Below are 25,111 nucleotides of genomic sequence, written 5' to 3' on the forward strand. Positions count from 1 at the left end.
AATCTTTCCATGCATGAGGGATGGAAGGTATTCTAACACATCGTCGTCTGTATACCTTTTGCACATGGGTTGATAATGTACCTGGAATGAATTTTGTTTGTAATCTGAGGGAGGTGTGCATAAGCTACCTTACATCTGCCCTGTCAGATTCCTTTACTCTCTTCTGTTTTCTGCTCCAGGAGGCAGGCCCATCACTTAGAAGGAAGTGTGACTGATTTTGCTGAGCTATAAGAATTTCTTTCCCTGATAGAGCTCAGGAGTTCAAGTTCACCATGATAGGCCAAGTGCTAGATTCATGACCACTATTCCTATGGGCTTTCTAGGAAGTGACCCCAGATATCAGACTTTTATCGCTGTTGTTTTCCTTTTAAAAAAATTATATGTATTTATTTTTGAGAGAGAGGAAGAGAGAGAGCGTGAGTAGGGGAGGAGCAGAGAGAGAGGGAGACAGAATCCAAAGCAGGCTCCAGGCTCTGAGCTGTCAGCACAGAGCCTGATGTGGGTCTCGAACTCACAAACAGTGAGATCATGACCTGAGCTGAAGTCTGATGCTTAACCGACTGAGCCACCCAGGCACCCCTTATTTTCTTTTTCAATGCTACAATGGTAAGAGTGCCAAGCCTGCCCCCATTTTGGTATATACTTTGTAATTAACAGCTATTTTCATCTGTCATGAACAGATGAATGTAGGAAATTCTGTATATTCCTATTCCTTTGGAAAAAATCTTTCACAAAGAACTATTTGATTATGTCAGTTGGGCAAAAAACTTCAAATATTTGGATATTTTGGGATTTCTTTGTTTGTAAATCTTATTGTTGGAGGCTTCTCTTCATACGACATACAATGATTCACTGACGCAGGCAGATCTACATTTATTTAGATTTCTTAGGCCATAATAACTTGAGCATCCTACATTTCCACCTGGATTGATTACCAGTTACATGTCCACTGACTTTTTGAGGAAGAAGCAAAAATACAAGCAATGAGTTATTTTCCTCTTTATTCTTAGTCGTTAAATTCAACCTAAGGTCAGTGCTTCCATTTACACACTAGAAGCAAAGCCAATCTAATACATCATTTTGATAAATTTTATTTTTTGACAGATCTATTTTCTGTTCATCCTTGAGGGAAAGAGATACCTCACTTTTATTTTGTCGTGATTTCTATGAATTGAGAAAAGTAGTGCTGAATTTATAGAATTGGGGACATTTAAACTGATCTAGAACCATTAATTCTTTGGCGGTAACTTTGTAAATTTCATAAAGACACATAACTCTTAGCTCTCTGCTTCACAATCAAAGAATCCGAAGTCACCGACCATTACATGTCAGGTGTAACCAGTATAGGATATTCTAGCTACAAATATATGAAACTGACTTGGATGTAGGTCAAAAGAACGTTTTAGAATCTCCCTTGCTAAGTATGATAAATGATTACATTAGTATTTCTCTTCAGATGTTATTTTTAACTCATTTTAAACTATTTGCAGATAGAAATAGAACTATTTTGAATGCTGATCTCAATATGAAATATATAGGATTCACAGAATACACAAAATTTTTGATGATATAACATTCAACAATCAGGGTGCTATGAATTTAACATTAAAAGTTAATTATGTAGTAAAAAATAGAGTTGTTATAGCTAGAAAAAAATATTTTCAGAGGCAGCAGATACCCTTGGTGGAAATGGACAGTCCTACATGGAAAGAAAATCCAGGAAGTATGCAAAGTAGACACCAGGATACTCGGCATATATAATTTAATCAGAGGTCACACAATATGACATAAAAACAGCAGTTGACTAGAATAATTATAATTTGCAACACGTGAAAACAGTTTAGAAAATGGATTAAGGTCATACTCTCTGACAGTAGGCTTGTTGGAAATACAGATGTAGAATCAGACAGATTTATGTTTCATCTGGTGCTACTCTTCCTTGTCATCAAATTAACTTGAACCAATAGCTTGGTATGGATTCAAGCAGTAGACGTGTTGTTGATTAATTAACTAAGTCTTGTCTAGTGAGACTGTTAACTTCATAGAGCCACAAATAACTAACTATTGATTGATATTTTGGTATTTTAGATGCAAAAGCACATTCCTCCTAATAATTGGAAATACAGCTTAAGACTATGTTGTGGGACAGACCTATGATTGTCTGAAGCGGTAACTTGTTAGGTATAATTCTCCTATTCAGTGACAAATGTGCATTTACACATCAGAGACTAGAATTTTAGAGATTAGTCCTAGTGGAATTTTTAGGGAAATCATGTCCAACTATATTTGTGACAGCAAGAATGTGTTCGGTTATTTTTTGTTCCCAGTTGGGTGTATTGGCTGGCCTGAGCCTAAGACGTTCTTTTCCAATCATGTAGTTACAAAAACTGTACATTACAAACAGTGTAGAAACAAGCTGAAAAGAAAGTGCCACACATCCTGGGTAATTAGCTATATGCAGTTAAATTTACAGATACAAAAGAAAATACAGCCTACTCCCTTATAGTGCACAGTTATTTTTTAGATACAATGTATCGCTAGTAAGTGGTCATGGTCATTAACTCTAGTTGTCTCCAGCACAGAGAATGAGAGCAAGATCCGTTCGGTACAGCTTTCCTCCATCTGATAAAGCCATTATGCTCTTCTTGTATGTTGGAATATTATTAATATCCAGGTCCTGTATAGAACATAGATGGCATTGTTATCCAGTTAAATATGGAAGTTAATTAACCACTGTCAAGTGATAAAACATAGGATGAAAACTGCTTGCTACATCAATCCATTAAGAGCTGGATTGAAATCTTACACCAAAGTGAATAATCACAAGGTTGTTTTAAAATATATTTATCACAGTTACGCTGATTTAGGCCAGTGCCAAATCAGGTTAAGAATTGAATTCTACTGCTGCTGCTGTATAAATCTTTAAAGTAGACTTCCAAAAATGGATGTGTGGTGGATGGATCCTTATAGTCTGCCTAAAAAGTAAGCGGCATGGTAACAAAATTACCTGTTTATTCTTCTCACACAGATCCTTCAGTAGAGCATCCAGTTCATTTTCATCTATGTACCCATTGCCGTCCTGAGGGAGCAGAAAAAAACCAGTATGCAACCAACTGAACAATAATGGGGGATGTAATAAACAGAAACAATCGAAATCCTCAGAAATCTCACTGGCAGATATTCCAATGTCTTCATGTCCGACCCTCAAGATGCTTAATTGCTCCCGAGGTCCAAAATACATGTGAATTGCCTCTCATTCAACACCTTACATTTATAAAACGCTTTGAACTTTTCAAAGGCACTTTCAGATTTAATATTTCATCTTATGTTAACAATATCACCTCCTGTTGAAGTAATTAAGTGGTCATAAATACGTTCATGTGAATGAGGACCCTGAGGCCTGGGGAGGCTATGTGACTAGCCTGATGTCACAGCAGGTAGTGGCAGAGCTATGCTAGAGCCCAAGGGGTCAGATTTGGTCCAGAAGTAGAGAAATTAGAAGAAAATAAAGGACGTCAACTATTGACATTACTAACAAACTTTCCTCACGTGCATGATGTTACCATCTATCACGTGGTGGGGAGGATTTTGCTGGATGTTTTCAACTAACTTAATCCTCATTCCACCCTGTAAAGTGGGTATTATTATCTCCTGTTTACAAATGAGGAAACTGAGGTTCAGAGGAGTTTGGTGTCTTATTTAAAGCCGCAAAATAGATAAATTACAGCATGAGATTGGAATCAAGATTCGTCTGATTGGGACATACCATAATACATTTCCTGTGACAAGAATGAATTGGCTGAGTAATTTTAATAGCTCCTTTTACTTTTAATATGGACCTTTAGTTTGAGAGATTTTTTTTCACTGAAGTGAGCATTTTCCAAACTCTCCTAAACAATCAAATTATAGATAAAAATGAACTTTTACCTGATCATATAACTCAAAAGCTTTATTGAACTCTTTCCCACACATTTTGACTCCCTGGGTGATAGAGAAGAGAGAAAAAGTTAAAATGCTACTATTGTATTTCATTGTGTTTCCCTTGGCAAATCCCCCACAGTCTAACTTTCCAAGGAAAATAATATTTACAGTAGGGAAAAGAGAAATACCTGAAATTTCAGAAGAAAATTCTCCTGTACTGGTAGTAACCTTTTGAGAGAGAAATATTAATAGATGAGATTTTCCGGACAAGGATCAACTTATTATAATATCCATGTATTTCCTAAACTCACCTGGCCATCTCAGTTAATTCCAGCTTCCCATCATTATTCGAATCAAATAATTTCAGCTGAAAGACAGAATATTATTGTGGTAGCCATTGAAGAATGATTTATTGCAGGAAGGAGAAGAAAATTAAAAGTAAAGCACTGTGAGTTATCAATTACTTATACAGGCAGCAAAATTCTAGAAACTAGCTTTTATTAAGCTTTGAGTGTAAATTTTTAGTTCTGTAAGTTGGGTCAATTGCCAGAGTATCTCAGGACAATGTAGAATAGTCAAACAGAGCAATAGTGATCTTAGCTAGATTCTAGAATACCATCATTTATTTTTCTTGCAAGTATGTGTATGTATCAAGATGTGAGAGAGAATGTGTCTGGCAATATATAGCACACCCTCAAACTCTCCAAAGAATGATATGAGAATAAATATTTGTTTCCTTCTTTTAGAGCATAAACTTACAGAGAGAAGCAATAGACTTCTATTGAAGAAGAATGAATACATTCTTAGAGAATGGAGTTTTTGCATCATTCTCAATTGTTTTATTTACCCTCGGATACTAGCTACCTCCTCATTGCACTTACATGTACATCATACACCAAGACACGTCCAGATATATAAATACACTCCTACCCTTATTCAGGAAACATTCATGTTTTTAGAAAGTAGCAACTACTGCTGTACTATATTACATGGAAGGATTATAGATGAAATGTGTTAAAATATATAAAGTTTGCACATTACACATGTGAAAAAGCAACACTATTTTGTTTTTAAAGAAAGGGATGTTATCAGGGTCATAATGGATATAGGTTTAGTGAAGTCTCTTTAGGGAGAAAAAGAAGAGTCTATGGTTTCAGATGTTCTAACATGCCTTGTAGGAGGCAGATTTTTTTTCAGGGTCTGATACTGACACATTTTACACTCTATTGACCATGAGTCCTAATATTGTCAAACTGTCTACCAAGACATTAGACTTGATCACACAATTTAGTGTCCATAGGGGAATATTTCTCAACATATATATTTAAATTTTAATTAGTTCTTGATTAATTTGCCTCTCAGATTTGAACTGGTTTATGACATTGAATCAGATACGCCAGGCCAATCCAACAGGGGGGAAACTCCCATCTGAGTGGTTTTTAAAAGACTGCTTCAAATTTCCACCTGGAAGGAGTCTTTACTTTAAATAGACATCCCATAAGACTGGCACAAAACAGAAAACTGATAAATGTAGGTTATTGTCCATTTCCAGAAGTTATTCAGATCTGTCCACTGTGGCACATTTGTATGCTAATGCTATGACAAGTAGATAGAAAAGGATATTTCCTTGCAATGAAAATTTTTAATCGTTTTGAAATTAAAGATTAGTCTCACTCCATAATCTCACTGTATAGTGAATAAGACAACAGTAAAGTTCTAGTGTTTTTCTTTTCCCTACATCAAAGTAGGTGGATGGGCTGAAAGTAAGCCTCCGTTACATCAAATATAATCAAACCTTTTATAAGATGACTTTCCAGAGTAACTAAAAAGTCTAACCCCTTTATCAACCTAATATAACATAATTTTTATAATATACACTTATATTTTATGGGTTTTTATTTTAAACCTGTAAGAATTTACTGTACGTTTACAGTACTTAAAGCACATATATGTACTGATATGGATAATTTAAAATTTTGCCTGAATTTCAAAAACTAATTAAAATGTTTCCAAAATAGTGGTCCATAGTTTAATCAGTTTGGCAAAGAATTTTCTTCATAGTCTTAATTCTGTGAGTCAAAATGAAGAAACTACCCATTTGAAATTAATGACCTTCATGGGCTGGATTATTGTACCTAGAACTTCATAAATGTGTTCATTCCTAAATCATTAAGGGCTTATGTGTTAAGCAAGTTTCTTGGCTCTATTATCAATATTCTATAAGAGGTCTTGGCTATACTATTTATCATAGCATCAGGCTCAGGGTACATTTGGAATGCCTCACTCAAAGTTTGGTGATATAGTTACACTGGCTTTGTAAGAAAAATGATGTTTTATAGATAAAAATTACCCAGTTCCACAAGAAAAGAAATACTCGTGTTGATTACTTATGTTAAAGCCAATGATAAGAGCTCTCACTCAGCCTCACAAGGTGTAAACATCCTGAAGTATTTCATTTTCAAGTGAAATGATACCTGTGTGCAAGTGATGCCCATACCATGGTTTATTTCATGTATCCTCCATAGCCTTGGGAATTAACAAGAACATAGTAATATTTCACAGGCCCTGGGTTATAGTCTCTCCAAGATCAGTCTTACCATCAGGTCTGTATACTCAGCTAGTTTTGTATCATCAACAGTCTTGTTTGCTTTTTCCAGCAGGTCCTTTAGAAAGTTCTGTTAAGACAAAGAACGCTCAGATAAATGTCATCAGTAAACTACAGTCTGCTTTCATTTCAGGCTGCCCTGAAACGGAACATCCCAAGAATGCAAAGAAGGCCTCTTTTTGAGGGTAGAACTGGGCAAGGAGAAGACCTTAGAAGGGACATTATTCTACATGGTTCACGTGGCATTCCAATGATGCCGCTGCCTTTGACAGGTACATCTGCCTTATGTGTTATAGTCTGTGTTGCACTGCTTTTGTGACTTCAGTTAAATGAGTATCTGGGTTGTGCACTGTGTAGGAATCTGAGTACAAGCTTGTACACCAACCAGCCCAATGGATGCATTTCTACATAATGTTATCTTCACAAAGGCACGTATGAATTTTCTAAGAAACACAAGGGCCCCTCTCTATGCCTTTGTAATGTGAGTCAAAATTCTTAGTGAGCCAGATGGAGAACTACCTCTAATTTCTAGTGGATTTTCTTCCCTTGCAAGCTGTATTTTCACATCAGCTTTTGACTACTAGGAAGCTTGTTTCACTGAAGGGCCAGTCAGTTAACTTTTAGGCTTGAGGCTGTCCCAAGCACCTTGGAGAGAATGCTTCAGCTGGCTGTTCAGACTAAAACAGCTGGCCACAGATGATATTATCTAATCCTTGAAGGATATATGAATCATATTAAAATAGAGATTATTGTGGGAAGGATGAAAAAAGATGATTATTGATTTGACAGTTGGAGTTTAGGAGTGAGTTTACTTTAAAAAAAAAAGAAATAAAAAGCTTTATGAAAGCCACATAAAAGTGTTAGCACTCAGGCATATGATAATCATTTTGTCTAGTGCTGTTCATTTGCAACTTCTTTATTATTTTCAGAAAATGAATTAAAGCAGTTATGGAAAACTGAGCAAATACTATGCTTGGATATTATTGAAGGATTGGGTATCTTTGGTTCTGTAGTGGTTTTTCTGTTTCCCAAATGTACCAGTTCTGCTGAGCTGATTTAACTTCATTCTTTCTGAGAAAGGAGACCTTTTTCTTTGTTTGATTAAATTTATTTTCATTTCAAGCATTGCACTTCAAAGCCAAAGTGAAGCATGGAAAATTCAAAGTTATCTATTGGGGGTGAATTTTATTTTTGAGCCTTATGAGCCTTTTGTCAGAGATTAATTGGGTTAAAAAGCCTCATCAGAGACTAAAATGGTGGTCACAAAAATAGCCTGGGAGAAACCTCGGGATGCTGAGATTCAAAGTCGTGTCTGAGAGCAAGTGATGTTTTACTCTATTATGGATCTTAAAATTAGCTTTCTTGAAAGATCCATTAAAAAAGAATGCCAACTTATCTTTAAAATTCCCCAGAGAGGAGGACTTCTATTTAGAATCTCTTTCTGAGAATAAAATGTAGAACAAAGAAGGTCAGTATTGGAAATGAGCTAAGGTTTTCATTATGAACTTAAAAACGATTATTTTTTTGGTCCTGTAGAATAAAAACACAAGTTTAACTGTCACCTTGTGAGCTCTAGGTTGTTGTGTTGGAAGTTTGTGTAAAAGACCTTGTTTTCACATTTAAAATGTTTATATTTCCAAGAAGCTGCTGTTGAGTGTGTTTTAGCAATTTTACAGTGGTACAAACATCCTAGTTCCATCTCTAAAACTGAATGTGAATGGGGCCTCTGGGTGGCTCAGTCAGTTAAGCGTCTCTTGATTTTGGCTCAGGTCATGGTCTCACGGTTTGTGAGCTTGAGCCCCATGTCGGGCTCTGTGCTGTCCTTGTGGAACCTGCTTGGAATTCTCTCTCTCTGCCCCTCCTCCCATCTCAGAATAAACAAAAATAAAAAACTTAAAAAAAAAGAACTGTATGTGACTTAAACCGTGTTAAACCATGATGAGGAAATGGTATTTGATATTCCTATCTCCACACAGGACGACAGGAGAGGTAGCTCTTGATGCCTGAAGCTTGGAAGTATTGTGGTGTTGTGGGGGAGAAAAAACATCATTAACATTGTCAGATCGTCTAGATTCTTTTCATAAGCAGCTAGGTAACTTTGAAAAATTATCCAATCTCTGTAAATTTCACCTTCTCTGCGTGGTGGGAATGATAATACCTGCCTTGCAAGTTTTCTGTGAGGATTAAATGTCAAAATTCATTTCAAGTGCCTAGTACTCTACCAGCCACATAGTACTGAGCACCACATAGGTGCTCAGTAAGTATCAATTTGCCTCCCTTTTAGTTATTCTATTTCCTGCAGATAGACAAAATAGGGTCTTCTGGACTGAGAAGTCTTGGAGACGATTTGAGGAAATGAGAGAAAGATGTTGCCATACTTCTGAAAGACTAGTAAATTACTGAGTTCGTGAATAATGTATTTTATTGTCCCTTGCGAATGTCACAAAATCTTTCATGCACAGAATTTTACTTGAGCTTCACGATAAATCTGAGAGGAAGGTATTAGTACCCCCATTTGAAAGATGAAAAATCAGACAAAATAACTTGATTTCTAGACCACTTTGCCTTCTCCTTTGTATCTTCTTCCTCCCCCACCAGCTCCTCTGTACGTTTGTGAGAGGTAAGTTCCTAAATTCACTTTCAAAGTTGCAACTTTTCAGAAGTGGGATCGTGCGAGGACTCTGTCGTTCTTGTTGACAGGCAGAAGGTGGTCTGGAATGTCGAGGGAACTTGGAGGCAGAGGAGTCTGGGTTTAAACACTGCAGCCCCGCGTCTTCATTCAGTGTCGCCTTAGCGCATCACTAAACTTCTCTTTATCTCTTTCCTCAGGAGCGTAGTACTAACTTCAGAACTCAGGTGGAGATTAGGTAAAAGAATGTGCAATACTCGTTTCTCTTTCTCTTGAGAGAGAAATCTCTTTATATTAGTTGTTTAATTCGTAAAATAAAATGGCAAATTTCAATGAAAAGGAGTGTCTTCTTTGGCTTAGTATCCTGTTATAGCTTGTCTATCTAGTATAACAATTTGTTTGCACCACAGAAAGTGCTAATTTCTTTTGCATTGCTGAATAGAACTGAAGACGTACTTGAAGTCTCTTGTTTCATCTGGTACTTCATTAACAATGTGGAAGAGTGGGGGAAAGTGTGCCGTTGCTCAACAGTTAGTTGCTTTCGTGGGAGGCTTTTTAAAATGTTACAGAGTTCATAACTGTATTTAAAAGGAAAAAGAAAGCCTAGCACACGTATTTATTTGCTTACCTTAAGCTCCTCCGTTTCTATGAAGCCACTGTGATCAGTATCATACTTTCTCCATGTCTGTAAGTAATTTGGGATAAGGAAAACCAAACACATTAAAAAAAAAAAAAAGCCACCGTTTTCCTGCGTTAAGTAGCTTTCTGAAGACCTCCCTCATTGACAGGGCTCTGTTTTACCTTCATGAATTCCTCACAGGACTTCAGCTGCTGGCATCGGAAGAGCAGCAGGAAGTTCTCTTCTGTCGGTAACACGTGAGCCAACTGAAAAAGTTGTGAAAAGTTGTTGTAAAGAAAGCAAGCCTCTGTCATTACTTCCTGCTTAGTTCTTTTTGAACATATTTATTCGAAGCAGTTTTATTGCTTAGAAAGCCGGGAGAGGAAAAACGTTAGGAATGACCTTCCCTTGCTGATACTTTGTTCCTACACAGAGCCGGTGTCTTTTCCAATGCTTGGGTGGCCTTGCCTGGCTGGCTGGCTGGCTGGTCCGCGTGCGCCCAGAAAGCTCAGATAGGACTGGTTGGACCACTCCTCATCTGAGCAGATTCATCCCGGCCTTCACCTCTTCTGTGCCACAGAGCAGTCTTGTTCCTCTCAGGGCGCATATAATGTGGGGTACATACATGTCAATGTGGGGACGTACGTGTCATGTAGAAGGAAAGAAACTATGAGAAATGTGAATGTAGTGGAAAGGAAGAAAGGGAAGCAATGAATTCCCGGGTCTGAGGAGAAAGCCTAGAGATGCGAGGAAGATACACTAAAGATACTTGTAAGGCAGTGGAAAGAGAGGTGGGAAGACAACTCAAGATGAACAGTGGAACTAAACAGAAAGAGGGAAAATCTGTTCTTAAACTGTTGGCTTCATCCAAGAGGGTGCCCACTGTTGGAATCCAGGGCCCGGGTTTATGATCTCCATTTCAACACTATGACCTGTCTCCTTAGATCTCATTTCATAACTTCAGTTCTCTTGCTCCCCTCCTTTTTTTTCTGGAAGATAAAAGGACTCCAGATCCCATTTTAAGATGAATGTAATCTATCTATTGCATGCAGGGAGGGTGGGAGCTGGATTGATGGCCTCACTGCAGGCATGGGTTCTATTCTTGGCTCAGCTGCTAATTAGCTGTGGTCCCCAGCAACTCCCTCAGCCACCTCTGGAACTTAGTACTCTCATCACTACAATAAGGAATTGAAGTAGAAACCAACATATCTTAAATGTACTGGGTTCAAAAGGACTTTGAGAATCTTGTAGAATCACTACATCTTCACCATTAAAGAATGAACCTACACAAACTGTATTTCATCTGATTTCCAGAAGTTGATGATTCACTTGAAATTCAGGCATGGATGCTCATCCCTGGATTTTAGCCCAAGAACCTGTGGTATGGATCAACTTAAGTTCAGTATAAGCTCCAAAATTTCTACTAAATTATAGGAAAGACTAGCTCCCCACCCCCTCCTTTAAAAAGTTTCATCCACTGAGGGGTATTAAAAAATAAAATTTAATAGAAAACATATCATTCCAACTTATTTGCAAGTAACCTCTGCTTTTTTATGCCCATATAATATGTCCTTTCACTTGTTTTTGGGTCTTTAAAATGATACCTCAAACCAGATCCATTCAGTTTGTAGACACTACATATGGAAGTGAAACTAAGAACACACCCAAATATCTTACTAGAATATTAATATGACTCAGTCAGAAAACGTTTCTTATTTTGAAACAAAGGTCACTAGTATAGTTGTATATTAACATAAACATTCATTTAGGGAATAGGAAATAGCAAATAGCAATTCTTCTATTTATTGGTATGTAACTTGTCAGATACCACTTTGTAGGTTGTCGGACCATCCATTCCAGGAGGGCAGAGGCCACTCTTTGTCTTCATCTGCTGAATGCCCAGTGTGTGCTCAGCCATGCTTTATGCCTGACATAAATGCTTGTGGATTGGTTGATAATTTCACTTCATTAAAAATGCCTACTTAGCATGACTTATAGTATTCATTTTTACGGTCTCCATTGTAATTTTCTATATTGCTTGTATTTTAATAACTCAGTATTTTGAACACAAAATAATTTTTCTGAAAAAATTACACTTATTAAAATCCTCCAAATTCATGAAAACAGAAAAAAAATAAAAGAGTGAACTAGCAAGCGATTACAAAATGTAAAATAAGGGAGAATCTTAACCATCTTTGTTTTGAAAATTAAAGTTCATATAACTTGCATTAAGTTTAGATGTCTCTAGAATGTCAAATGTAGAGATGGTAAAAATTGTTCTCCATATCTAGTATAAATGTATGTTTCTTTTGCCATGACATTTTGGTCCTACTTGGTTTCATTATTTAAAAAAATATAGATTGAAACTACATATGACATATTCAACCTATTAGTTTGAACTATTAACCTTAATGTTAAACTGAATATAGAGCCATCCCATTTTATAGACATTAAAAAGGAGTCTTAAACATGTAAATGATTATAATAAGACATTACTATAAGCTAGCCATTAAAAGAGACACAATGAGGTGAGCCTGGGTAGCTCGATCAGTTAAGAGTCCGACTTCGGCTCAGGTTATGATCTTAAGGTGCATGGTTTGAACCCTACATCAGGCTCTATGCTGACAGCTCAGAGCCTGGAGTCTGTTTTGGATTCTGTGTCTTCCTCTTTCTCTGTCCCTCCCCCACTTGTTCTCTCTCTCTCTCTCTCTCTCTCTCTCTCAAAAATAAACATTAAAAAAGTTATAAAACAGATTGACACCGGAATAAATGTGAATAGGATGTAGGTATAGTGAACACAAAGAAATCATCTTTTTTTAAAGGTGTGTTTCACAATGTAATGGTCCTGCTATTGATGTTTCCATCAACACACTGTGCATCAATGTTCAAATTTCAGAGCTGGGTGCAGTAGCTCTCCAACTCTGGTGTCTAAGAGCGTATCTACAAAGTGTGAGAGGTCTTTTATTGAAGGTGTCAAGTAAGGCTGCTTTATTCTCAGATTTGCTAAGTCTCTGCGGTCTGTGCAAGTATTTGGTACTGCCTGTTCCAAGGTTTTTGCTAATTTCTTAATTCTTGGGCTACCTGCCTGCTTTTTTATGAACTCCCAAAACTCTGTTGTGGGTTGGAAAAGAGAGCAAAGAATAATTGAAGGGGAACGAATAGAAGGCAGAGAGTTGTGACCAGAAACCCTCAGAGCTTCAGTTGTGAGAACTGGTTACTTGTCACTGAGAGTTGGGAAGGAAAAGTGTATTTGCCTGTCTCTCCTAGATATAAATGCAGACTATATATGAGGATAGTGTCCGTGTCTTATTTACTGTTTCTCTGCCTAGAACCTGCAAACATTTCAGTAAATATCTTACTAAACCTATGAGTGAAGGCAATTGACTATGGTCTACTGTCAGCAAAGGCTGTATATAAATAGAGATTTCCTTTAGAGATAATTCAAACAACTTATTACTGAATTATGGATAGAGATTGGGATGGATATTGTGGTATTCCACCCAGAGCTCCCTTTAGGTCCTGACAGTGTTACTTTGAGAGAGCCTTTGGGGGTGACTTTGGGAGATTATCTAGGCTGAAGAGAACTGCCTTCCCAAGGAGACAGTGTCCCAAGAGTGATCCACGTGGAGATAAAAAACAAAACAAGGGGCGCCTGGGTGGCGCAGTCGGTTTAAGCGTCCGACTTCAGCCAGGTCACAATCTCGCGGTCCGTGAGTTCGAGCCCCGCGTCAGGCTCTGGGCTGATGGCTCGGAGCCTGGAGCCTGTTTCCGATTCTGTGTCTCCCTCTCTCTCTGCCCCTCCCCCGTTCATGCTCTGTCTCTCTCTGTCCCAAAAATAAATTAAAAACGTTGAAAAAAAAATTTAAAAAGCAAAACAAAAAACAAAACAAAACAAAAACCACAGCCCTGTCACACAACTTGGGACTGGCCATCCCAGCTTTAGAGCCCACTGTAGCATCAGCTAAAGCCTCCGTTGAGACTGTATCACAGCCCCTAGTTTCTCTCTGCCCAGTCCTATTCTTTTCATTTCCTTTCAGTAGGTATTGGTCCCAAGAGCATTTCTGAATAAACTTCCTTAAACTGCTAATTTTCAACTTAGATCTGCTTCCCAGAGAACTGAACATGTCACAGGGTTTTTTTTTGTTTGTTTGTTTGTTTTTTTTTTTTGTTTTTACATCTTTCTTTTATTCCTAGGTATTATGTAGAACTCCTGCCTTACATTTTGAAGTAGGTTGAAAGTCCTTGCTATAGCTCATGTAGCTGTGATTCAGAACCTATTAGGCACTGCACTGGATGCTGGGGATTCATAGTCACTGCTGGTAAGAACCTTATAGGGAGGCAGATAATTTCAAACATTTTCCCTACAATTTCAGAAAAGTAGATATAGTGATAAAGGTAAGTATTAGGTGCAAGGAGAGCACATACGAAGGGCAATTTTTACTAGAAACCTAATGCCCGAGCTAAATAAGTCAAAGCACATATGAGGCATAATTCTTAACTCTTGAAGACATTCATGGTACATGTTAACCTCCTTCAGCACATATTAACAAAGCATTCACTTCTTTCATTTGGGAACCACAGAAGTATTTTTCCTAGGCAATTAAGTGACTCCAGGAAATTTGGAAGGCAAATAATCTTATATAAATTTAAGACAAGTTGAGTTTAACAATTAGAATATGAAAAATTATATAAGAAGTGGGAAAAAGGGTTGGCATTCAGAAGAATGGTGTAGATTTTTAGTTTTTTTAAAAAAATATATTCTAGCAAATATATTTATTGAGCTTTTACAGTGTGCCAGGGTTGATCCATTTGTTTGACATGCTTTATCAAATTTGATGTTGGTCCTCCTATACCATCCCTGTTTACAGACAAGGAAACAGAGGCAGAATGGATAAATGAACTGCTATCAGACAGTTTATAGTTTGAGCCAGGTTTGAAATCAGATAGTCTGACTTTCTTCACTTTTAGGTCCTTGTCTGTAACCTTCATCACCCTCCATTAAAATCTTCAATCAAAACGTTTTCCTAATCATTTAAAAACACGTAGCCAGGGGAAGTTTTTTGTTTTTTGTTTTTTTTTTTCAACGTTTATTTATTTTTGGGACAGGGAGAGACAGAGCATGAACGGGGGAGGGGCAGAGAGAGAGGGAGGCACAGAATCGGAAACAGGCTCCAGGCTCCGAGCCATCAGCCCAGAGCCTGACGCGGGGCTCGAACTCACAGACCGCGAGATCGTGACCTGGCTAAAGTCGGACGCTTAACCGACTGCGCCACCCAGGCGCCCCCAGAGGGAAGTTTTTAATCTGATTTCATTGTCCATCATTTCCCCAAATTCTGAGGTGGAAAAGTAGTCTGCCATGAAAAATTACATTCACTAGAGCTCAACTCATATGCTCAAATCCCACTGTGGAAGAAAAGAGGGAAAGTCTACAGAAGTGTCTGCTTCCCTCGGAGGGTTGTTACAGTTTTAGGATTAAAATAGCTTTTAGATCTATTTTTTTCAGTGGATGTACTGACCTGGACAAATAGATAGAATAAAACTGGAGAGGATGGTATATTCTCACATGTTGCCCAAGGGATCAGGTGAAAAGCTTACATATTTGATATCTATCTAAGGGAAATATCTTCTGCTTACTAGAAATTTCTTCTCTGGTGCTCACGTTATCTGCTGAATCATTCAGCCTTCCTGTTTTAATTATTTTAATCAGCCTTCTCTGAAATAGAGCTATTAGTCTGAATAAATTTAGAACAGTTTTTTGACTGTCATGGTATTTGTTAAGTTTTCTCAGAATTTCAGTGCTGCTGTTTTCAGTTCGTATTAGGAATCTCTTTATATTTGTGTGAATTTTAAAATCTATTTAAAGACATGAAATTTAAAAGTCCAGAGGAAAGATATCTATATATTACCCTTCATTTTAAATATGTCTAGATAGCAAAAGTATGTTGTTGGCAAGGTCAGTGCACTTCAGGACAGAACTTTGAAAATTAATCACTATATTTTCTGATCTTTTGAGCAATGTATTTCACTTAAAGCCAAATCACTTTAGCCCATTTCCAACAGGAAAGCACACTACCACATGAATATCATTTGGCTTACCTTGATTAGATTTTGATGAGCCCATGAATACACCTATTAAATATATAGGCAAATCTACTTTCTTTTCCATTTGAACACCAAAGTTACAGTATCTTGACACGAGTAGGTAGATTATCACATATTTTGGAAAACATGGGGTTTCCCTTTCCCGGCTAGGATTTGTGTGTTTGTGTCCCATATTATATATAGGATTTCTTAGCAAGTGATATACGTCAAGTTGAAAAAAGAAAAGATGAACTCCATTTTATACAACTTCCTAGTGACACTAGAGGGCATGTTATAAATTCAGGCATCCCCTACCCTTCCCATCCCGGTTTTCTACACGTAATCTGCAACTTTCAACTTCTTTTTTTCCAATGATTTTCAGAACCTCTCTTTACTCTCTTCACTCCTACTTAACCACCCTAGACTGAATCAACGTGCCTATGAACTCCTGCATTGAGTACTCTTTCTGTTCTCCATTCTATAATTCTCTTCTTTTCAACTAATTACCACTCCACCCCTCTTCTTACACCATGGCTGATAACTCAGATTAATGAAAAGAATTCTGAAATCCGAGTCCAATCTAGGCTTCTCTGCAGGTGTTGTCCTTCCTGCCAGTGGGACCTTGGACACATCATTTAACCTTTCTGGATTTCAGTTTCTTCATCCTTAAAATGAGGATTTTTGGCTAGTTATTCCCAGGAGTCCCATTCAGCAAAAAATTCTGTGTCCTGGAATGTTAAGTGAGACACATAAGAATTTATTAGAAGGTTTTCTCTTATTCTGCTTCAGCTGATCTGAAAGTTTTGTCCAAATCATGTTTCAAGTGCTTTGGTCTGGTAACTTCTCTATACTTTGTGCATCCTGTTCAATTGGGCTAAACATAAAGCCTTGCCATAAGAAACCAACCTACTGATGATTGAAACTATTTTCTTTTCATGCAGAAAATTCACAGATCATTTATTAATTAAAAAAAAAAAAGGCCAATCAGTTTAGAAGAAATTGGCTGGTTTCTGGCTGTTCCCCCATTTATTTCTTATTTTTTCCTTAACATTAGTCAAATTCTTTTGAAGTCTCAGGTTCCCCAACTATAAAAATAAACCTTCATATTGTATTTAGGCTTACTTTATTTTGTTGTGAGGATCAAATGAGAGAATGTATTTATTTAGAAATTGTATATTGTCATACTAATGTAAATTTTATTATTGTGACTGCTATAAAAGTTCCTCAATTCTTTATTTCAACCTTCCTTAACTTTATACTCTTCTGTTAACTATCTTTTCTCACACATGCAACCTTTACTTTCTACAACAGTTTCTTATCTCAAACTTCTAGAGAAATTTCTTTCCTCATACCTCCAGGACAATGCATCTGCTAGTGACCCCTGGATACTCATTCAAATAGGACTTCAAATTATAATTCTTAAGTGATTGTATCATAAATAGTAAAACCTGGATTCAAAACAGATTCTTTTAGTCCTTTAAAAAGTATAAAATGCATGTGAATTGGATCCATGCTTTTTTATAATACTGTTTAATCTACTATAACTGAAGAAATTAAGTAAAATAAGTAGCTGCGACCATTGGAGTCTTTCAAGGTGAAATATATTAAATATAAAATGATGGTCCTTCCTCTACTGGAATGATAAAGTGTACCAAACTCTGAGATAGGCACATCTATAATTTCACTGATTTTATTTATTTATTTATTTATTTATTTATTTATTTTTAAATTTAAATTTAAGTAAATAAATTTTACTTTATTTTTTTAATATACGAAATTTATTGTCAAATTGGTTTCCATACAACACCCAGTAATTTCACTGATTTTAGATTTTCCAACTAGTTTTAAATAGATTTGCCTCATATCATTTATGTTCATTTAAATGTTATTTTCTTGTCCTCAATGATTTCATACCTTGATTAGTTGGCCTCTATGTCAATCTGTAAGTCCCAGTACTGTTAATTTATCTATTTATATAGTAATGAGTTACACATAGGCAAAGGGGAATGTGTATACTCCAGGGAAATATTTTAATTACAAAGATAATAATAGTATGTCCTTCCTTAACTCCGTTTGTAGTAGCTGCTTGAAAATAAGTATTTCACATTGACATGAAAGATGTCCTATATGATCAAGTATTTGAAAACCAGGTTAATTCTCTTAATCAAAGGTAAATTATAACTACATGTTGTTGGCAGCCAGAGTACATCACAACCTAATCTATTAAGAATATTATAATAATATTATTATACTTTTGATATGGCATATTTTAAAATATGACCTTATTAATTTTTCTGGACAAAGCTGTCCACTCAATTTCTCTAAGAGGTTGCAGAGATAGAGTAGCTGGGATACCAGAGTTTCAAAAAGTACAAGTAAGTGAAGCAACAGCTCTTGCACAAATCTGAGAATGTGGAAGAATCGAGGCATAATCAAAGTTTTGCTTCCCTGATTCATAAAAAATATTTGTCCCCCACAGAAATAGTCATTGTCAGAAGATAAGATTTGACACCCACAGCTATACTTTTAGAGACTCAAGGGAAATCCTTACCTATAACACATCATAAAATATTCACTAACTTTGTTTACCTCTTGTGTTTTTATTAAGGTCAATTGCCAATCTAGAATAGAATTTCAGGAACCAGGATGCAGCTTTTGCCATCGTCATAGGGAGTACAAATATGTCACTTTATATTTTAATAGAAAATTCTACACTATTAAATAAAAATACCATTAAACAATGCACTTGGTGTTTTATCCAAGTGAAACAGGGTAACATAATGGCATAGGTACTCATACAGAAGTCTGGGACCTGGGCTTCTAACTGTATCGATGCCAGCAAATATGCACATGACCGAAGGCAAATCATTTCACCTCTCCATATCTTGGTTTCATAATGTATTAAATTTAGGCTCTGGATTAGGCAAACGCTAGGTTCTCTTTCATTTGTGAGCATTTAAACTTTTTTTTTTTTTAATTTTTAGAGAGAGTATGAGTGGGGAAGGGGGGAAGGGGGAGAGGGAGAGAGAGAATCTCAAGTGGGCTCCATGCTGAGTGTGGCGCTTGATCCCACAACTGTGAGATCATGACCTGAGCCAAAATCAAGAGTCAGACACTTAATCAACTGAGGCACCCAGGTGCCCCACATTTCTGACGTTTTTTATTTCATAGTTTTGAAAAGAAAAGAACATGTTACTTAGGCAAAATAACCCTCTCCAAATTGGTCTTGCCACATCATGTTTGAGTTGGTCGCAACTACAATAAGCTCACTTATTAAAAGTAGATCCGAAACATGCATAAGTTTCTTACCTCTACAATTCCTATTTTTCCATCCTCTCTCTGCCCATATTGATCCACAAAGGTTTTCATCTCCGGTGATAACTCCTAAAATTATATAAAAGTAGGTAAGAAGTTTATTTTTTTTTTTTTATTAAATTTTTTTTTTCAACGTTTATTTATTTTTGGGACAGAGAGAGACAGAGCATGAACGGGGGAGGGGCAGAGAGAGAGGGAGACACAGAATCGGAAACAGGCTCCAGGCTCTGAGCCATCAGCCCAGAGCCTGACGCGGGGCTCGAACTCCCGGACCGCGAGATCATGACCTGGCTGAAGTCGGACGCTTAACCGACTGCGCCACCCAGGCGCCCCGGTAAGAAGTTTATTTAAATAAAATACCAATTAGGCTTGTGATGGTGTTAATGATATATGCAAAAAAAAAAAAAAACAAAAAAAAAACAACACCTGGAATTGAAACCATTTATAATTATGCATACAAATTAACTATTCTCATGAAAATTAAAGGCATAGCTGATACACAGTATTTACTGGTTTCAAATGAAAGGGTTACGATGATCACTTCTGATTCAATCACTGAGTTATTATCTTCTATTACTAGTTTTGAGAATATGCTATACTTTGAAAATATAGTCAGATTTATTCAGTTCATAACTGTTAGTGAATTCAAATATAATGATCACTGTTGATGTACTTTAAACATTGCTTGCTTCAAGAAACGTTCTTTTATATTGCTCCAACTAATTGCCCTATAACATTTCCCTTATTTTAACATGTTTTATCCATGGAAAGTAATAATAGGTATTTTCAGTTTGGACAAGCAAAAAATGTGAATGTTGGGGCGCCTGGGTGGCGCAGTCGGTTAAGCGTCCAACTTCAGCCAGGTCACGATCTCGCGGTCCGTGAGTTCGAGCCCCGCGTCAGGCTCTGGGCCGATGGCTCAGAGCCTGGAGCCTGTTTCCGATTCTGTGTCTCCCTCTCTCTCTGCCCCTCCCCCGTTCATGCTCTGTCTCTCTCTGTCCCAAAAATAAATAAACGTTGAAAAAAAAATTTAAAAAAAAATGTGAATGTTGAAGAGTGATTCACATTGTCACTCTTCAGTGTTTCCAGTGTCTTCTGTGTTTCCAACATAGAAGTGGCATTTATTGATTAAATAAATTGAAAAATTAAATAAAAAAAATAAGTCATAAAAAAATGACTTGACCAATTTGTACTTTCATTAGAGACAGACAATACTGATGACCTTATTATAAACCATTGGTTATATGTTTTGGATCTTTGCCTCCAAGAATAACTTAGGGAGCATTTTCCAGGGTTTCCTTGTTTCCATTTTTTTCTGAGATGTTTTCTCTCCCATGTATTTTAGTATGAGAACACATGTTTAATAGTGACAAAGTGAATGCTTGGATCTCATTTGAATTATTTTTTTCTAATCTATTGCTTACATAATCTCTTCACATATTGACAGATTAGAGGGCCGTGAACTGTAAACTAGTGATCTGAATATAGAACTAGTATTCAGGAAGTTGCATTTATACCCTTGGGTCTCCAACATAGCCCATTTTAAATAGCCCTGTTGCATTAACTGAAGCCTATTTAAAATAGGTCAGCCTTTACTAATGTCCTATTCTATGTCCTTGGGAAAGTATATTAAACTCTCAGTTTTTGTTGTAACTAACAAAATGGTGGTATTATCTATCACATGAGTTTGCTTTAGGGATAGATAGGTTAATACAGTTTAAGAGTTATATTTAGGCTAAATATTATTACTATTAGTTGTTATAGAATCCTTTTTGAATTAAAGTGAATATCTTTAGTAAAACTGAGGTAGTAAATAGTAATCAAGCAACTTAATTATAATGTAGTCTTTAAAACAAAATTCTTCTGTGGATTAATTGTAACTTGCATTTATTAAATTTTATTACAGCAACAACTGTAAGAAAATGAAAGCATTTACCTCTTGGCAACAATGGGACTGTCAGTTATATTTTATGCACATACCTTAAGCAAAAACCAAAGCATTTGATTTTAAATCTTAAAATTGTATAGTACCACTAGTTTATCTAGCAGACTTTTTATTTTAATGTTTATTTATTTTTGAGAGAGAGAGAGAGACGGGGTTGGGGGGGTGGTGGAAGGAGAGAGAGAGAGACAGAGCATGAGCAGGGAAGGGGCAGAGAAAGAGGAAGACACAGAATCCAAAGCAGGCTCCAGGCTCTGAGCGGTCAGCACAGAGCCTGATGCAGGGCTCAAACCCACGAACTGTGAGATCATGACCTGAGCTGAAGTTAGACGCTTAACCAATTGAGCCACCCAGGTGCCTCAACTAGCAGACTTGGCATTTAGTTTGTGAACTTCTTGGGTTGTAACTATGTCAAAAATCTATGTTTTAAACAGTGCAAAATGTAATGATGATGACAATAAAATAAAGCTTTATAAAAATTAATGCAAATTTAAAGACTAAATACTGTGTTTAGTGTAAAATGTAGTTTTCCAACATATTTTGGGTTGTTATATTTCATTAATGTTATATTCACTTATAGTTAATATTAGTGAAATTTTTAAAATTTCACATTATTAATCTGAGAAACCAAACAATGTTTCTATTAATACAATGAAATTTGTTATTCTGTGGCCAGAAATGAAAAGAAACCTGGTTTTTAAGGTTGGTTGTTATGTCCTAAAAAAAGAGAAGAAATACGTAAAGGCTTACTACAATGGGGTCAATAGTATAGTGAAATATTTGCCTAGTACATGAACCTTTCAACCTAGATCTCAATTTAGATTTTAACTATGCAAAGCCTGTATATATATATAACCCAGAAAAAATGCAATAATCAAAATATTAAGCAACTTGATATAATCTTGTACCTGTGCTCAAGTCTGTTATGTTTGGATTAATATCTAATATATAGAATTTCTAATATTCTATTAGAGACTGGACAGTAGAAAAAACTTTAAAATCTTTAGAACTCCAGCATGAAGTTATTTATTTACCAAAAAAGTGCAAATATTAAAATGAGAAGAGGAAAAGAAACATCTGAAAAACTATAGTTTCTAAGTATTTGAATTTCTAAATTGAAAATAAATCACAATGTTAAAATCATATCTAGAAAAATTAAAATACAATCATTTAGCTGCTGGGGGCATCTTACAATGCTTTAATTCAAAATTTTATGGCTAGTAACATTTTCCAATCAGATATTTTAAACATATATTTTTAAATGAGAGAAGGAATTGTTTTTGCTTTATTAGTCAAAGATATATAGAGCTGTGATAATATTACAGGAATCTATATGTGGTAATATATATAAGGAGGGGAGGGTATGGAGAGAGTATATAAAACATTTTCTATTTTATTTGATCTCATTCTATTATACTTTCAGGTTCATATAATATTAAATTGGGGTAAAACAATTCCCAGTGTGTTGATTTCGTTCATGCTTTAGCAATTGATAGTTCTGCAATACATTATAATACATTTTAGAGTCCTCTGTTAGTCTTTTGAATATGTTGTATAGAGCTGTGTATCACACAATTTTCAATTTAGATAGAAAAAAAGGTAATTCTATTAGTTATTTATATATTTATAAGATATGTAAATAAGCATATATATATATATATATATATCAGTGCTTAAGGTGTTGATCTGCTAAAGAATCACATACACCTATGTTTTCCTCTAAAGACATAAAAGATGTATCTAATCTGTAATGTAAAATCTCTTTCTAACCAGTAGTTAAAAGCCAAAGATCATTAACATCTAACTAGCCCAAATCCAACAGTCTTTGGAAATGTAGTCTTACATAAACTCCAGTACATTAGTAAAATTCTTATCCTATTTTCCTCTGCATAATCATCTCCTCTGTATTCTCAAGCTGGGTATATTTTAGTTTTATGCTGACAACATCTTTTCTTAACAGGTAAATTTATGCCCAAAAGTAAGTCATTCATAATTAGTAAGAACTGTCATTTACTTAATTACCTATTGCTTAAATCACAAATATAGCTTGTTTTCAAGACCCCATTAATTGTTTCCCATCAGAATATAACTTTGCTTTTTAAAAATACATGAAATTCTTAAAATTGTTTTACTTGTTACATCTCTGACTTTTGGGTTTCTCCCTCTCAACACAAATCAATACCTTTCTTGTTAAATTCTTGCTCATTATTAGGTTGCAAGTTGTTCAACTTTGCCCCAGTGAGAAAGATCAAGACAGAACATTTTCTTATCTGTCCAACCACGTCAACAATAAGTGGCAATAGAAAAAGAGATCCATAATCTGCAGATCTGTTTCCTGACCACCAAGGGGCAGAAATGTGTTTTTACCCCCCACCTCTCATGGAGTTAAGGAGAAGTTAAAAATGACCTAATTAATAGAACTCATTCGAAGAGGTGGTGATCTGCTAAAAGAGCTCATGCACCCACATTTTCCTTTTAAGCATTATTAAAGCACGTACAAGTATAGAATCTATATTTTAAAAGCTCTGATTTCAGATGTAAGGTTGTTGTTGTTGTTGTTTTTTTCCCCCTTTAGGGGATTTCTTTTTCTCTCCCTCCAACACCCCCCACCCCCTAAGCCTGATCTCATCTTCCCCCCTACACAATTGGGAAAGGCGCTTTTTCTCTCCTTTCTCAGTCAATAAATCTACATCCCCCCTGTCTACATTCCCTGGAAACCACTTGATCTCAGTGGCTCATTATGAAAACTCTAGAATATTTATATATCAAAGGTTGAAGGTCTTTTTCCTCCGTTGCAAACTTAAACCTACCAATCCAGCCTTCTTCCGTGCTTGCTGGAGCTCCTGAATCAAGTTCTGCAGCTCCTTTCCTTCCAGATAGCCACTTCCTGCAAAGACAAAGAGGCACCCAGGTATCAGACATCTCATTCTGAGTTTCATCCCCTTTCAATTTCCATGACAGCTATTGTCTGGCCACCCGCAAGGCTCTCTCTTGCCTCTACATTGATTAACCCTGAAAGGGCGGCAGCCCTGCGCTCTGAGTGTCAAAGTTTAGACCCACTAAAGGCAAAGAAGGATGGTAAGGATGTTAAGTGTAGCCATAGAAACTTTGGGGTGCAGCGTCCCCCAATCTCTTCTCGCTCTCTCACTTTTCCTCCTCGTCCCCTCCCCCTCCCCCCCCCCCCCATTTTCTACTATTAACGTTCTTGGAGAGGAAAAAAAGTTTAAGGTTTTGGGATAACAGAAAAAAAATATATAAACTTTCAAGTTGATGGTTTGGCAGCCAGCAGGAAAGACAAGATTAGAGAGGTGGGAGAAGTAAAGAAACGAGGGATAATAGGATCAGGAGGCTTAGGGGAGGGGGAAAGGTGGAAAAGGGCAGGAACAAGGGGTCTTCAAACAGTTAAAAAGAGAAGATAATCACCATCTGCGTCGAAATGAAGCCAGATCTCGAAAAACTGTGAGGCTGTGATCAGGGATGATTGCAGGTGGGATTCTGCCATTGTACAGCCGAGTATGTGTCTGCGTGTATGCGTGTGTGTGTGTGTGTGCGTGTGTGCGTGTGAGTGTGTGTGTGTGTCCGTGCGAGTATGGGGTAAGCAAGAACCTCAGTGTGTGTGTGTGTGGAAGAGATCTGGGCTGCCGAGGAAGACGGGGACAGGCGCTGCCGGGAGCTGTCCTCGGTGCTGCTCGGCTCAGGCGTTCCTCCGGAGTTCTCTCTCAACACCCCGCACCCAGTTCTGAGTATTTATCCTGACGGCCCGAGCTGGGCCACGCCTTCTCCTGCCTCCCATTCCTCATTCCCGCCTCTTGCTCACACAAACCTTCTTCCCCTCCCTTCCAGTTTTCTCCTCTCCTCCCAGAAAAGCTAGCTGGAGCAGGAGTTTGGGAGTGTAGGAAGCAGCAGGTGGTGGGAGATCCTTAGCTCAGAGACTGGAGGCTGAAAACAGACACATTTGCCCCCACATTCTCCTAATCCATAAAGTATGTTTATTCCTGA

The 25,111-nt window shown here is 36.8% G+C and overlaps 1 protein-coding gene across 1 annotated transcript; it reads right to left on the reverse strand.

Moving 5' to 3' along the window:
* Positions 1-853: 853 nt before the first annotated feature.
* Positions 854-24,842, reverse strand: CALB1 (calbindin 1). Its single transcript, XM_040493939.1, has 11 exons — positions 24,536-24,842; positions 23,923-23,999; positions 19,165-19,239; positions 9,957-10,040; positions 9,784-9,840; positions 6,519-6,596; positions 4,233-4,288; positions 4,110-4,149; positions 3,928-3,981; positions 3,008-3,079; positions 854-2,677 (listed from the first exon to the last, which is right to left on the reverse strand). Exons 1-11 carry the CDS (start codon positions 24,612-24,614, stop codon positions 2,564-2,566), a joined length of 786 nt encoding a protein of 261 aa, XP_040349873.1. The 5' UTR covers positions 24,615-24,842; the 3' UTR covers positions 854-2,563.
* Positions 24,843-25,111: the final 269 nt, after the last annotated feature.

The sequence above is a fragment of the Herpailurus yagouaroundi genome, unplaced genomic scaffold (assembly GCF_014898765.1).
Source record: "Herpailurus yagouaroundi ecotype Mexico unplaced genomic scaffold, PumYag 186, whole genome shotgun sequence".
NCBI lineage: Eukaryota > Metazoa > Chordata > Mammalia > Carnivora > Felidae > Herpailurus > Herpailurus yagouaroundi.

Excerpts from the sequence above, each read along its gene's own strand:
- CALB1 (XM_040493939.1), bottom strand. The coding sequence starts at position 24,614 with ATGGCAGAATCCCACCTGCAATCATCCCTGATCACAGCCTCACAGTTT. Across the intron at positions 9,841-9,956 it reads CCTGTGAGGAATTCATGAAG|ACATGGAGAAAGTATGATAC; the intron begins GTAAAACAGAGC and ends AATTACTTACAG. Across the intron at positions 3,982-4,109 it reads ATTTTCTTCTGAAATTTCAG|GGAGTCAAAATGTGTGGGAA; the intron begins GTATTTCTCTTT and ends TCTATCACCCAG.